We start from the raw sequence: 13,181 nt of genomic DNA, 5'->3' as shown, positions 1-13,181 counted from the left end.
TGTGTGGGAACCAGTTTCTTGGAGAAGCACTGAGTTGACTTGGGCAGTGCAGACAGTACTGAAACTCTGCATTTAACAGGAAGTTTGTACTCTAATCTTGCACGGTTCTGAACGAATCCGAATCCCTATTCTAACTCATGGTGAAAAAGATTTCTGAATTAAAAGTCCATTGGGGAGATTGTCCTATTTAGTGGGAGGGAGGGGTGTTATTGACGTCAATCTCTGTGCATGGCCTTGGCTATCAATTGCAGGTCTAGGCCACACAATTTGATGCAAAGCATAAAAGAGCCCCTTGTTGATATATTTTGGAGATATATTTGTTTCAGTTCCCGACTCATTATGAGCTGTAAGCAGATGACATTTTGCTTTGGTTTCAGTCACCCTGTGTTCCAGCGGTAGCTACCGTGTTTCCCTGAAAATAAGATCTATCTAGAAAATAAGACCTACATTGATTTTTATATATGCACCCAGTATAAGCCATACCTCCAAAATAAGCCCTAGTTAAGACCCCGCCCAGACCATTGCACGAGGTAGGATGAGACCCACGGGTAAAAATCAAGCTAGGGTGGGGAAGGGGGAGAACTGCCCCCTCGTGCCCCGCACCCGCTTACCTTAGGACAGTTGCAGCCAGGCCTCCCACACCCTGGCCCCTGCCTCTGATGGCAAAACGGAGGCTGGGGTGTGTCATGCGCGAGCAGCGGCAAGTGACCGCAGAAGTAGGCCAGCAGCAGCCACATGGGCTCCTGCTGGCCAGGGCAGTCAGTGCCACCGCTGTGAGGTGAGACAGTGGAAAAGACATCCCCCTCCCCAAAATAAGACTTGATGCCTCTTTGGGAGGCAAAAAAAAAAAGACTGGGTCTTATTTTCAGGGAAACACAGTAGCTTGATGAAAACTTCAGTGCGAGATGCTGGATTCTGATCAGCCAGTAAACACCAAGTTTTTAATTACAGATAGTGACTGTTACTATGGCTGGAGAATGCTACCCACAAGTAGGTTGACTGGAACCAACTACTAATCATCAGACTTGCATGGATTTATATATGCCTCTGGGGGAAGATCCCCTCTGAGGTTTGCCGCAATTGGAAAGACATGCAACTCCCTTGATACACTCTGGGAAGAAATGGCTGAAAAGGATGCCTTTTCTGAAAATAGATTTGCTTTTTTTTTGGAGGGGGCGGTGTCTCATGCTGAAAATGCCATGCGCTTTGAGGACCCTTATATGTTAGGAGTTCTGCCGTAGAATAACATTGACTACTTTTTTTGCTTCTTGTTGTCTTCGTCTGTCCCGTTTAGTCTTAGCGTGTGGCAGGCCCCAAGCCACAGCCGTCTACAAAGTGTCTGAGTATGCTCGAAGATTTGGTGTGCCAGTGATTGCTGATGGAGGCATCCAGACGGTTGGACACATTGCCAAAGCCCTTGCCCTGGGCGCTTCCACGGGTGAGATTAGAACCACAAATGACTTACTAACACGTACTTTTGACTCATGGGATCATGATCATTTCCAGGCACAGCCTTTGGAAGGGAATTGTTTGCTAACATAAGACCATAGAGATGTCTTGTATTGTAGTATATATCATGTTTGTGGCTCAAATGCATGGCTAGGAACCATGCCTATATTGAGGAACTTGCCAGGAAGTTAAGATACAGATACATACATACATACATACATACATACATACATACATACATACATACATACATACATACATACATATGTATTGTGTCACAACCCCTGGTATGCCCAAATATGGGAAGGAACACACTGCTTCCCCTTTCTGTCCTTCGGCTCACTCCAGGAGACCATCCAGGCAGAAAACCATATTTTTAATGTTGCCTTTGTTATATTTGTGTTGTATTTGTGTTGATAAATAAATAAAGGGAGATTAGTGTAGATCTATTTCAAGCCGATGAGAGCTAAATAACTTGAAATAGATCTATACTAGTCTCCCTTTATTTATTTATCAGCACAAATACAACACACACACACACATATATATACAGAGAGAGAGAGAGATAATAGAGGGAGGGTGGGAGGGAGGGAGAGAGGATAGATAGAAAGCACTTGTATATAATTATAGCTTCAGAATAATTATAGCGTCAGAGTTGGAAGAGACCTTGGAGGTCTTCTAGTCCAACCCCCTGCTCAGGTAAGAAGCTCTATACCATTTCAGACAAATGCTTGTCCAACATCTTCTTAAAAATCTCCAGTGATGGAGCCACCATAACTTATGGAGGCAAGTCATTCCACTAATTAATGCTTCTACCTGTCAGGAAATTCCTCCTTAGAATTTCTCTCCTTGGTTAGTTTATGGGCATATTCAGCACACGAACGCAATTAGCTTCATCCAAGTAACTGATATCAGATTTAACCTGCTTCCCCCAAATTCCTGTCCTATTTCCTGTTGTGTTTCTTTCCACATCCCCTCACACACTGATGCTTGCATTTGTTTTCCCTGGTTCTAGTGATGATGGGGTCCCTTCTAGCTGCTACCTCAGAAGCCCCAGGGGAGTATTTTTTCTCTGATGGGATCAGGCTGAAGAAATATCGTGGCATGGGATCTCTTGATGCAATGGACAAGAACCTGGGCAGCCAGAACAGATATTTCAGGTAAGAACAATAGCACTTAGACTTATATAACGCTTCATAGTGCTTTGCAGCCCTCTGTAAGCGGTTTACAGAGTTACCCTATTGCCCCCAACAATCTGGCTCCTCATTTTACCCACCTCGGAAGGATGGGAGGCTGAGTCAACCTTCAGCCGGTGGGATTTGAACTGCCAAACTGCAGCTAGCAGTCAGCTGAAGCAGCCTGCAGTACTACACTCTAACCACTGCGCCACCTCGGCTCTCTATAGTGTGCCAACAAACAAATCCATGCAAAAAAAGAGAACGTTTAGGTAAAGTTTCAGGGCTTTTTCACCTTATCAGGATTACCTTCCTCTAGATGGCAATTCTGAATAGATTAATACCTTTGGACAGGTAGTTAATATTTTTTTTCTCCTTTCAAACATTTCTCCTCTTTTTTCATGACTATTAGTGGATTGAACGGTCACAGTTCTGCAGTTCTCACAGGCTTCTCCATGATTTGTTTCTTCTCAGTGAGACGGATAAAATTAAGGTGGCCCAGGGGGTCTCCGGGGCTGTGCAGGACAAGGGCTCCATCCACAAGTTTGTGCCATACCTGATTGCTGGCATCCAGCATTCCTGCCAAGATATCGGTTCGAAGAGTTTAACACAGCTGAGGTGAGAGCAGGAACAGTTTTTCCGTCATTACCCTGATCTGTAGCTCAAGGGCAGTTTTGGAGCTGCTGTTGCCATGGGCTGTATGCCTGCGTGTTTGGAAATCTATGAAGCAAGACTTCAATTCCTGGTAAAGATTGATTTGGGTCGTTCGTACAACTCCTCAGTTTTAGTGCCTGTGCTGTGCTGTGCTGTGGCAGGTGGGGAATGTTGCTTTTTACTTCCCTTTGACCGCCAGGGCCATGATGTATTCCGGAGAGCTGAAATTCGAGAAGAGAACAACGTCTGCTCAGGTGGAAGGAGGGGTTCACGGCCTTCACTCGTAAGCTTGTTTTGTGCAACCTTTCATTTTGAATAACTGGAGCTCTCTCCCTTCCGATTGTTCTGAAGCGGCACTTAGAAAGGCTCTTGCCTTGCTGTCTGTGGCAGAAGAGAACACCTTTCCCTTTCCTGGCTTCTTCTTCTTCTTCTTCTTCTTCTTCTTCTTCTTCTTCTTCTTCTTCTTCTTCTTCTTCTTCTTCTTCTTCTTCTTCTTCTTCTTCTTCTTCCTTCCTTCCTTCCTTCCTTCCTTCCTTCTTCTTCTTTCTTCTTCCTTCCTTCTTCTTCTTCCTTCTTCCTTCGTCTTCTTCCAAAGAGCAAGCAAGCCTGCCCATCTGCCAAGGACTCTTCCTAATTATGGCACAGCCCCAAGTTTCCTTTTTGTTGTGGTTTATTTTGCTGCGTCTTTGTGTTACATAAGCTCCGTGGGTTTTCTTGGCTGACTCGCAAGCTGACAGCAGCCATGCACTGCTGTAAATGAATCAGAAGCCTTCTCTGATGCCTAGGGCTTAAGCCAGCTTACCTTTTTGAGTCCTCATTCTGAGGCAGCCATTGCTGTTTCTCTGGGGCAGGCAGTAGAGATGAGTACTGTAGGGAACGAGAGCCCAGCTTCTGTTCAGTAGGATCTCCTTGGCTGGCTCCCTCCCATATCCCTACCAGCCTTCCACTTCCCAATAGACCTCCAGGGAAATCTACAGGAATCCCAGTCAGCCCACACCTTGTTTGGATTCAGGCCCAAGATGAGTGAACACCCATCACGCAGGGGACAAAAGTGCTGGAACCACCATCATCAGGCATCTATTACTAGTAGTAGTCACCTTCCATAGCACTCTCCTCAGTCTTACCAGCCACTCTTCACCCCCTCTTCCCCCCCCCAAAAAAAGGAGGTGGCGCCCTATTAAGACTACTTACTCTCCATCGTCATGGGGTTTTTTAAGCCCTAACTCTTGCTGCCCAAGGAGGCTCGGTTAGAAAAGTCAATATAAACTGTATATGAACTAACAAGACAAGAGATAGATGATTTCCAAGTAGTCAGCTGTCACTTCACTTATTTCCTTCCTTTCCTTCCTTCCTTCCCCTCCCTTTCATTTTTTTCCTTCCTTCCATCCCTCCCTCCCTTTCCTTCCACCCCTCCCTTTCCTTTTTTCCCTTCCCTCCCTCCCTCCCTCCCTCCACCACATTTTGTTGTTGCTTAACACAATTCCTTTCATTTCCTAGATATGAGAAGCGTCTTTTCTGATGATGGGTCCCTTGTGCATTTCCAGAGCCTCTTTTGTCTCGTGGGGCTCGTGCAGCCACGATCATGAACTGCTCCCTTCACAGAAGTGCCATTTTGCTAAAGGCTCAGAGCTACGTGCCATTTCCCAAATCATCAGCTGCTCTGACCAAGGCTGAAGAGAACTTAATTCCAGAGATGGTGCTGTATGCTGTATGACAGAAACCTTGCAGATGTGTGTTCTTGCACTATTTTTACAATAAAACGTGAGGAACGAGTCTTAATGTTTTCCAACACATCTGGGGATCCGTTCAGCTTGTCTTTTCTGTTGGCATCTTCTAAAGGAGAATTTGATCAGCTACGCTCCAACGTACATTCACATATGCGTACAGCCATCCATTTTACTTCCTAAAAAGGATCCTCACCCATCCTCAGTGCAAATGTTGCAACATGCACACATGTTTAAGAAGAATGTCACATTCTTCTTAAAGTCATTTCAGGCTGTTGCTTTGCTTCATTTCAGAGATTATTTTTTGGAAGCAAGAGTTCCCAGCTTCCAGAGATTGTTTTATCCACCCCAAACTATGTCTTAAAGAATTAATTCTTAGTGGATACTCAGAATTGCATGAAAAAAGGCATCTGTTGGTGCTCTAGCCCAATGTTCAGGTTTGAAGTAGAACACAATTCTTTTCTAGTTTCAAAACAGACAGATTTACCATCACCCAAGATCAACATGAGTGGGAGGATTGTTGGTTATGCTGCATTCATAGGTCTAGTTATCTGCTTGTGTGGGTAAGATCTCACACTTTTATGTAACTTCAAACACGCCTACTGGCAGGTATAAATAAACAAGGAAGCATTAGCAAAATTACAAATTTACATAACTAGGAATCGTGACATCAAGGGGCACGAAACCTTTGTAGGGAAACGTGATGTTTACACTTTAAAATGCAATTTATGCAGATCATTGTTGTTATGCAGGACAGCATTCCTTAACATTGTGTGAATATGGTTTTTTTTTAAACATACACTATATTGCCAAAAGTATTTGCTCACCTGCCTTTACTCGCATATGAACTTACTGTAAGTGACACCCCATTCCTAATCCATAGGGTCCACCCTTTACAGCTATAACAGCTTCAACTCTTCTGGGAAGGCTGTCCACAAGGTTCAGGAGTGTGTTTATGGGAATTTTTGACCATTCTTCCAGAAGAGCATTTGTGAGGTCACACACTGATGTTGGACGGGTTTACGTGGCCTACCACTTCGTGGCTGAGTTGCTGTCGTTCCCAAACACTTCCTCCACGTTCTTATAATACAGCTGACAGGTGACTGTGGAATATTTAGGAGCGAGGAAATTTCACGACTGGATTTGTTGCACAGGTGGCATCCTATCACAGTTCCACGCTGGAATTCATTGAGCTCCTGAGAGCCACCCATTCTTTCACAAATGTTGGTAAAAGGTCAGGGACCTTCAGGAGGCTTCCCTGACGCCTTTGGAGCGCTCAAAACAACCCTCCGAGCAAACCGGAAGTGACTTCCGGTTTGCTCGGAGGGTCGTTTTAAGCGTTCCAAAGACTTCAGGGAAGCCTCCTGAAGCTCCCTGAAGCCTTCGGAGTGCTCAAACGACCCTTTTCTCTTCCGAAAGTCACTTCCGGTTTTCTCGGAGGTCGTTTTGAGCGCTCCAAAGGTGTCAGGGAAGCCTCCTGAAGGTCCTGTTCTCAAACTTCCGGTTTGCCCATATGGCCGGTTTTTTACGCTCCGGAGGCTTCCATGAAGCTCATGAAGCCTCCAGAGGGCCTCTGGGTGGGGGGGGGGAGGCTGTTTTCACCCTCCCCAGGCTCCTATAAAGCCTCTGGAGCCTAGGGAGGGTGAAAAATGGCTTTAAAAAAGGGTGAACTCAGCCGCGTGCCCTGACAAATGGCTCCGCGTGCCACATGTGGCATGCATGCCATAGATTCGCCATCACTGGTTTATGCCATATCATAGCGAAGCGTTCTGTAAAAAATATTTTTGGGAAAGATGCATTAGTTACTTGTTCAGTTTCCTTGACTTACACAAGTAATTGTACACAAAATGCCAATCGATAGGACTTAAATGACCTCACATTCAAAGACAAATTAGCTGCCCAGACACTTGCAATGGCTCTTGTGTAGCCACAGCACCTGTCCCCAACTCCCTAAAACAGGTATTCTGGTATCACATGACTGCCCTCTGCTGGGCATTCCTATAAAAATATACATTTGGTTTTTAAAACAGTTGCAGTTTGCGCATCTAAGTGCAGCCATTTTTGTCTTCAATCAAACTACCTTAACTAAACTGTTCCAGTAAAAACTCCATTTCCTATCTTTCCTCAATGGAAATAAACACAGGTCCACAGTAATAAGGCTATGAAATAGGTTTAAAAGACCAGTTAGTTTTCCTGGAGCCCTTAAATGTTTCCATTACTGTCAAATATTTGGGATCCGCTTAGCTATATCGTGTCTCGTCTGTTGACTCTTCCACGAGTCCTGGCAAAGGGCAGCCCTGTCCTTGGTGCATTTGTTTAAATAATACCACCTCAAAAGTTCAGAGTTCACTCAGCTTTGTCAGAGGCACATGTGTGCAATACGGGTAGTCCTTGGCTTACGACCACAGAGCCCAAAATATGTTGCTAACTGAAACATTTGTTCAGTGAATTTTGCCCCGTTTTACCACCTTTCTTGCCACACGTGGTTAAGTGAATCACTGCAGTTTATTAAGTTAGTAACACGGTTGTTAATTGAATCTGGATTTCCCTTTGACTTTACTTGTCAGAAGGTCGCAAAAGCTGATCATGTGACCCCAGCCTGGACACTGCAGCCGTCATAACTATGAATCAGTTGTCAAGCATCTGAATCTTGATGCTGCAACAGTTGTATGAAAAACTGTTGTAAGTCACTTATTTCACTGCCATTGTAACTTGGGAGCAGTCACGAAATGAACTGTTGTAAGTCAAGGACTACCCCGTATAACATGTTCCTTAAAACTTTGGGGGTTGGGATATGCTTCAGCTAAGCAATATGGTATACCAGCGCTTTGTTCTGCAGGGTGGCAGAAGAGAATATGTAGTTAGAATGCAGTTATTGCAGGCTAATTCTGCCCAAGGGCTGGAATTCGGTCCCGACTGACTCATGGTTGACTTCTACCTTTCCGAGGTATGTATGTATGTGTGCGCGCATGCACACACGCAGAGATATGAAATTAAATCACAAGAGTGGGTAGAGAAGCCCACTTTAAAAACTCCATCTCAAAAGACTATAAATCAATTTTGGACAAATCATTTTATTTCAGTCCACCCAACAGGTTTCCTCCGAGGACAGAACTTCGCTAGCAGCCTGCAGTTGTTTCAGATATCAACTAGATACAAGACTGGTGCATGGTAATCATTTCCAGGCCTTCTTTTCCACGCTGGGCTCATGCCGCACTGCAAGGAAGAGCTGCCTGCCTCAGATCTAGCTGTAAGCCTGGGGGGGGAAAATCCAGCTCTTTTGGCGACGTCTTAACAGCCGATGCTTGTCTGTGACTGGGAGAAGCAGCGGATAGATCCCTGAAGGGGCGGGCAGCCATGACAGTAGAGTCTCTTTCTCTAGCCTGTTTAGAATGCCTCTCGTCTCTTCTTACCCTTAAAGGCTTATTCAAACATGCTAGCAGGAGGAGGAGGTATGAGTCCAGCAGCTGTCACACGTCGTTCGCTTACCAGGAAGTTGAAAGTAGCACAAGCATTAGGCTGTGGAGCCAAAGAGATGAGAAAGGATAAAAGAATAGCACAGTTGGAAAGAACCTTGGAGGTCTTCTACTCCAACCCACTGCTCAAGTAGGAAACCCTATATGGTTGTCCAATCTCTTCTTCAAAACCTCCAGTGTTGGAGCGCCAAGAACCTCTGGAGGCAACTCCTTCCATTGATTAATTGTTCTAACTCTCGGGAAATTTCTCATTTCTAGGTTGGTTCTTTCCTTGATTAGTTTCCATCCATAAGGAGGTATATATACAGCTGAGCACCTGGGTCCAAGTTCAAAGCCAACCAAAGGAACCAATGAGGAGAAAAAGATGAGAGTCTATTTTTATTGCTAGTTCATGCTTTAGGGAATCATAGTGAATCAACCAATGCATATGGAGGAAAATAGGATAGGATAGAATAGAATAACAGAATTGAAAGAGACCTTGGCGGTCTTCTAATCTAACCCGCTGCTTAGGCAGGAAACTCTATGCTATTTCAGACAAATGGTTATCCAATCTCTTCTTAAAAACTTCCCGTGTTGGAGACAAGTTGTTCCACTGATTAATTGTTCTAACTGTCAGGAAAGAAAAGAGCAATACAAGTTCCATTGCAAAATGCCAAAGGCATCACTGCCAAATTTTCTGGAGCATACAATCCAAGCAAAGACTTCTGGAGATAAAAAAAAAAGCTCCATGTGCATTTGTGTGCACTTTAAGGAAACTAATCATGAGGACTAGAATGCTAAGCATGCCGAACACTGCAGCAGGCAGCAAGATTTCATGCTGCCTGAGCGAAGAAGAATCCTTTTGCTATCTGCTTCTTCCTGTCCTTAACCACACCATCTCTTACCGTGCTTTGTATTTCCACAGCAATCCCGCGTTGCTGCAAACATTTCAGGACATCAGGATCCAGCCTCTCTACCTTGGCTCCAGTTCCCAGGACCACAATTTCTAGGACAACCAACAGGGGAAGGCAGGAAAGGATGGTGAGATGACGTTTCCTCCTTAAGGCCGAAATTTACAAAAACCCTCTTAAAACCCAGCCCAAGATTCACAGTTATTTTGTACCTATTTTGGGCTCCAGCATATAGAACAGAGCAAGACTGTCCGAAATAATATCTTTGTACGTGCCAACCTGGAATTTGAAACAAAATAATAAAAGACAAACTCTTCCGATTGGGAATACACAGCATAACAAAAAAGCAGTGTTTCTCAACCTTGACCACTTGAAGATGTGTGGACTTCAATGGCCAGAATTCTCCAGCGGCGTGTTGAAGTCCACATATCTCAAGTGGCCAAGATTGAGAAGCATTGCTTTATTTATTTTTTAACAGTTTATTTATACATTTTCTCTTTACATACATAAGTGCTTTGTGAACAATGCATTGTCTGAATCAATTTGCTTACATAACAGTCCCTAATCTCTACCTCTATTATCCAACAAGAAACACTGTTTTAGATGGACTACATGATCTCTGAAGGTGAGCGGGAGTTTTATGCATTAAAATACAGACAAGTTTCCATTAAAAACATTATTTTATGTGAATCGCAAACTGGCATGTATGGGTGCTTCTTATTAAATAATACTCATTCGGCAACCTGTGATGGCACTAAATGAGTGGTAGCTATGACTGATTGTAGAAAATCTCATTGTTGCAGTGACCTTGTGGTCACATGATCACGATCCAGGTGTTCAGCAACCAGCCCAGATTTCTGACTATCAGTGTCCCGCTAGCACATGAACATACTTGGCAGCTTCCCACAAGCAAAGTCATTGGGGAAGCCAGCAGGAAGTCAGTTCATGAGCCTCTTGCTTAATGACGGAACTGCTGGAACTGCCATCACAAAGCGGTGTCATCATGTACATTGCCCATTACAAAAATATTGCTTAGTAATGCAAGTTCCCATCCTTAAGCAAGGACTCACTGTAAATGGATGTGAGGAAAAATATATTAAAATTATAAAAAATACGTGCATCCTGAACTGAAGAGATTCTGTATCTCTATTAAGGAGTCAAAAAACTTACATTCCACTGAAGGATGGCTTGTGGCAAAATAGCGCAAGGGCCTACCACTGTGTTCCCATTGATGGAGAAACCATAATTAGTGTAATTTTCAATAAACAGAGTGTTTGGTGAGTCTCTCTCCAAACGATGGAGTGTTGTTTTCTGGAGCTGCTCATCATCGGAAGGTGTGAGGCGATGATTTCGCTGAGGCTGCCTGAAACTGAACACAGAGAGCGTGAGATAATGGGAGTAGGCCTGACCAGTAAGTCAAGACGCCAGTTAACCAATACACGTTTACTGGATGTTACATGAACCACTCTAACTAAATGGAAACCTGAAAGGCTGCCATCTGGGATTGACCCATATCCAAACAATAACCTCGAACATTGGTTAAAGATCTGTGCTTGATAGAGGAGTAAAATTGTGGCCCAGTTACAAGTAGTCCTCAACTTGCAACCATAATTGAGCCCAGTTTCAGTTGCTAAGTGTGACATTCATTGAGTTTTGCACCATTTTACGACCTTTCTTACCATAGTTGTTAACTGAACCATTGAAGCTGTTAAGTTAGTAACATAGTTGTTAAGTAAATCAGGCTTCCCCATTGACTTTGCTTGTCAGGCGATTGCAAAACAGGATCATGTGACCCCGGGACACTGGAACCGTCATAAATATGAGTCAGTTGCCAAGCGCCTGAATTGTCCTCGTGTGACCCTGGGGATGCTGCAATGGTCGTTAAGTGTGAAAGATGGTCATAAGTCACCTTTCTTTTAGTGCCATTGTAACTTCAAATGGTCACTAATCGAATAATGCTGTAAGTCGAGGACTATCAGTACTTCTAGCGACAGTGTGAAAAAATTGCATTTCAAGTACAGTAGGCAGAAGATTATTCGCCTTGCCTTCTTATTTTAATCCAGAATAATTTACATCCCTTTATTGTAGTTTTCCCAACCTCAGCCATTTTAAAATGCGTGGACTTCAACCGCCAGAATACGCCAGCCAATTTTTATGAGGGTAAATGCTCCTCTGGACAGAATGGCATAATTAAATAATTTTGGCACTCTCCCTTCTGTAAGGTTCAACTACCCTATTATGGTTGATACTCCTGGTTTCTCAATGGGTTTAAAGCTCTTGAAACGAGTGACACGAAGGACCTATCAAGCAAGGTTTTAGCTTTTCAAGGTACAGGTAGTCCTCAACTTACAACAATTCATTTAGTGACTGTTCAAAATTATAGCACTGAAAAAAAAATGACATATGTGGTTTATGACCAGGTTTCACACCTGCGACCATGACAGCATCCCCAGGATGACGGGATCAAAATTCAGATGCTTGGCAACGGGTTCATAATTTATGACAACTGCAGTGTCCCGGCGGGGTGTGTGTGTGTGTGTGTGTGTGACTTGGTCCCCTTTTGCAACCTTCTGACAAGCAAAGTCAAGGGAGAAAGCCAGATTCAGTAAACAACTGTGTCACTTAATTTACTAACAGCGCTGATTCACTTAACAACCATGGCAGGAGAAGTCATAAAACAGGGCAAAACTCATTTAAAAATGGTACCCGCTTAGCAACCGTGTCAATTGTGGTGGTAAATTGAGGGCTACCCGTCATTACAAATGGCTTTGAAAATGTGTGTGCAGGTAAAAAAGTGTAACGCTCCCACACACCCAAACTCCCAACTGACTCCTGCACTGGGCGAGGAAAGCGCCTTTCCTTTCCCTTCCCAGTGGATTCCTTTGCATCCTGACAGGCGGCAGATCTCCAGCATCAAATCCGATTTAAATTCAGACTCCCAACATAATGTCCAAATCTAACCAGAACGGTTGCCGGGCAACTTTCTAAGCCGCAACTAAACCAAGCGAGTTTCCTTTTTCTTTTTTGGGATCCCTGCACCTCCCCAGAGGAAAAAAAGAGAGATTTGATTCCCCGTGCAAGCCAAGCTTCTACTATGGGGGTGGATTTCACAGCCACACGTGCAAAGAGTTTACTCAGCCCCCGTCAAGCACGGAAAGGTGCCCTCCCGCCTTCTCGGGACAGGCTCCTTCCGCTCTTCCCAGGATCGACGCGGCTTCTCCCGAGCGGCCCTAAAGAAACCCGGCGTGCTGAGCTTCAGCCAAGGTCAGCACCCCGGAGCCACACACATACGCACAGAGCCCCGGGCGTCTCTTTTGCGGGCACGGTGGGGACCTCAGCACCAGGCTGGATCCCGGGCGGAGAGGCGAGGAGCGGAGCCTCCCCAGCGCGAGCCGAAACGCAGCCGCCCGGGTGCAAGAAGGGGCGACGGGCGCTATTCGGCTGCAGCCACAGGGCTACACTGACCTGCGGGCGAAAAAAGCCGGCCTTGCTCGCCAGACGAGTGACGAGCCCAGCGACCGGAGGGCAGCCATGAGAGCGGCGGGAAGAGTGGGCGGGGCCTTGCAGACGACCGCCCTCTAGCGGAGCGAGGGCGCGCAGCTGTCCATGCCGCCACGCTCAATTTGTCCAATCAGTCAATCTGTCAGTCAGAATAGAGCTGGAATAGAAATAGGAATAGAATCGAATTTTATTGGCCAAGTGTGATTGGACGCACAAGGAATTTGTCTTTGGTGTATATGCTCTCAGTGTACATAAGGAGAATAAAATAGATTTATCAAGCATAAATGAAGATACAACACTTAGGGATAGTCC

The 13,181-nt window shown here is 44.9% G+C and overlaps 2 protein-coding genes across 4 annotated transcripts in view; one reads left to right on the top strand and one right to left on the bottom strand.

Moving 5' to 3' along the window:
- Positions 1-5,057, top strand: part of IMPDH2 (inosine monophosphate dehydrogenase 2) — a 28,186-nt gene extending 23,129 nt beyond the window's left edge. For both annotated transcript variants that reach the window (XM_081956750.1, XM_081956751.1), the window contains 5 exons: positions 1,295-1,438; positions 2,465-2,609; positions 3,099-3,242; positions 3,478-3,561; positions 4,776-5,057. In XM_081956750.1, the coding sequence (XP_081812876.1) occupies positions 1,295-1,438; positions 2,465-2,609; positions 3,099-3,242; positions 3,478-3,561; positions 4,776-4,797 (539 nt within the window). In that variant the 3' untranslated portion in view covers positions 4,798-5,057. The remainder of the gene's footprint in view (positions 1-1,294; positions 1,439-2,464; positions 2,610-3,098; positions 3,243-3,477; positions 3,562-4,775) is intronic.
- A 2,999-nt stretch (positions 5,058-8,056) lies between these two features.
- NDUFAF3 (NADH:ubiquinone oxidoreductase complex assembly factor 3) lies at positions 8,057-12,953 on the bottom strand. 2 transcript variants are annotated; one of them, XM_081935969.1, is made up of 5 exons: positions 12,834-12,953; positions 10,539-10,737; positions 9,581-9,647; positions 9,363-9,463; positions 8,057-8,521 (listed from the first exon to the last, which is right to left on the bottom strand). In XM_081935969.1, exons 1-5 carry the CDS (start codon positions 12,899-12,901, stop codon positions 8,426-8,428), a joined length of 531 nt encoding a protein of 176 aa, XP_081792095.1. In that variant the 5' UTR covers positions 12,902-12,953; the 3' UTR covers positions 8,057-8,425. The 2 variants fall into 2 exon arrangements, with proteins under 2 accessions (XP_081792095.1, XP_081792096.1); XM_081935970.1 differs by having other exon boundaries at positions 10,539-10,731; positions 12,834-12,931.
- Positions 12,954-13,181: the final 228 nt, after the last annotated feature.

The sequence above is a fragment of the Natrix helvetica genome (genome assembly GCF_964273705.1).
Source record: "Natrix helvetica genome assembly, chromosome: 1".
Taxonomy (NCBI): domain Eukaryota; kingdom Metazoa; phylum Chordata; class Lepidosauria; order Squamata; family Natricidae; genus Natrix; species Natrix helvetica.
This window is presented reverse-complemented; position numbering and strand designations above follow the sequence as displayed.

Excerpts from the sequence above, each read along its gene's own strand:
- NDUFAF3 (XM_081935969.1), bottom strand. The coding sequence starts at position 12,901 with ATGGCTGCCCTCCGGTCGCTGGGCTCGTCACTCGTCTGGCGAGCAAGG. Across the intron at positions 9,648-10,538 it reads AAGCCATCCTTCAGTGGAAT|GTTGGCACGTACAAAGATAT; the intron begins GTAAGTTTTTTG and ends TTCAAATTCCAG. Across the intron at positions 8,522-9,362 it reads CTGTGGAAATACAAAGCACG|CCTAATGCTTGTGCTACTTT; the intron begins GTAAGAGATGGT and ends TTGGCTCCACAG.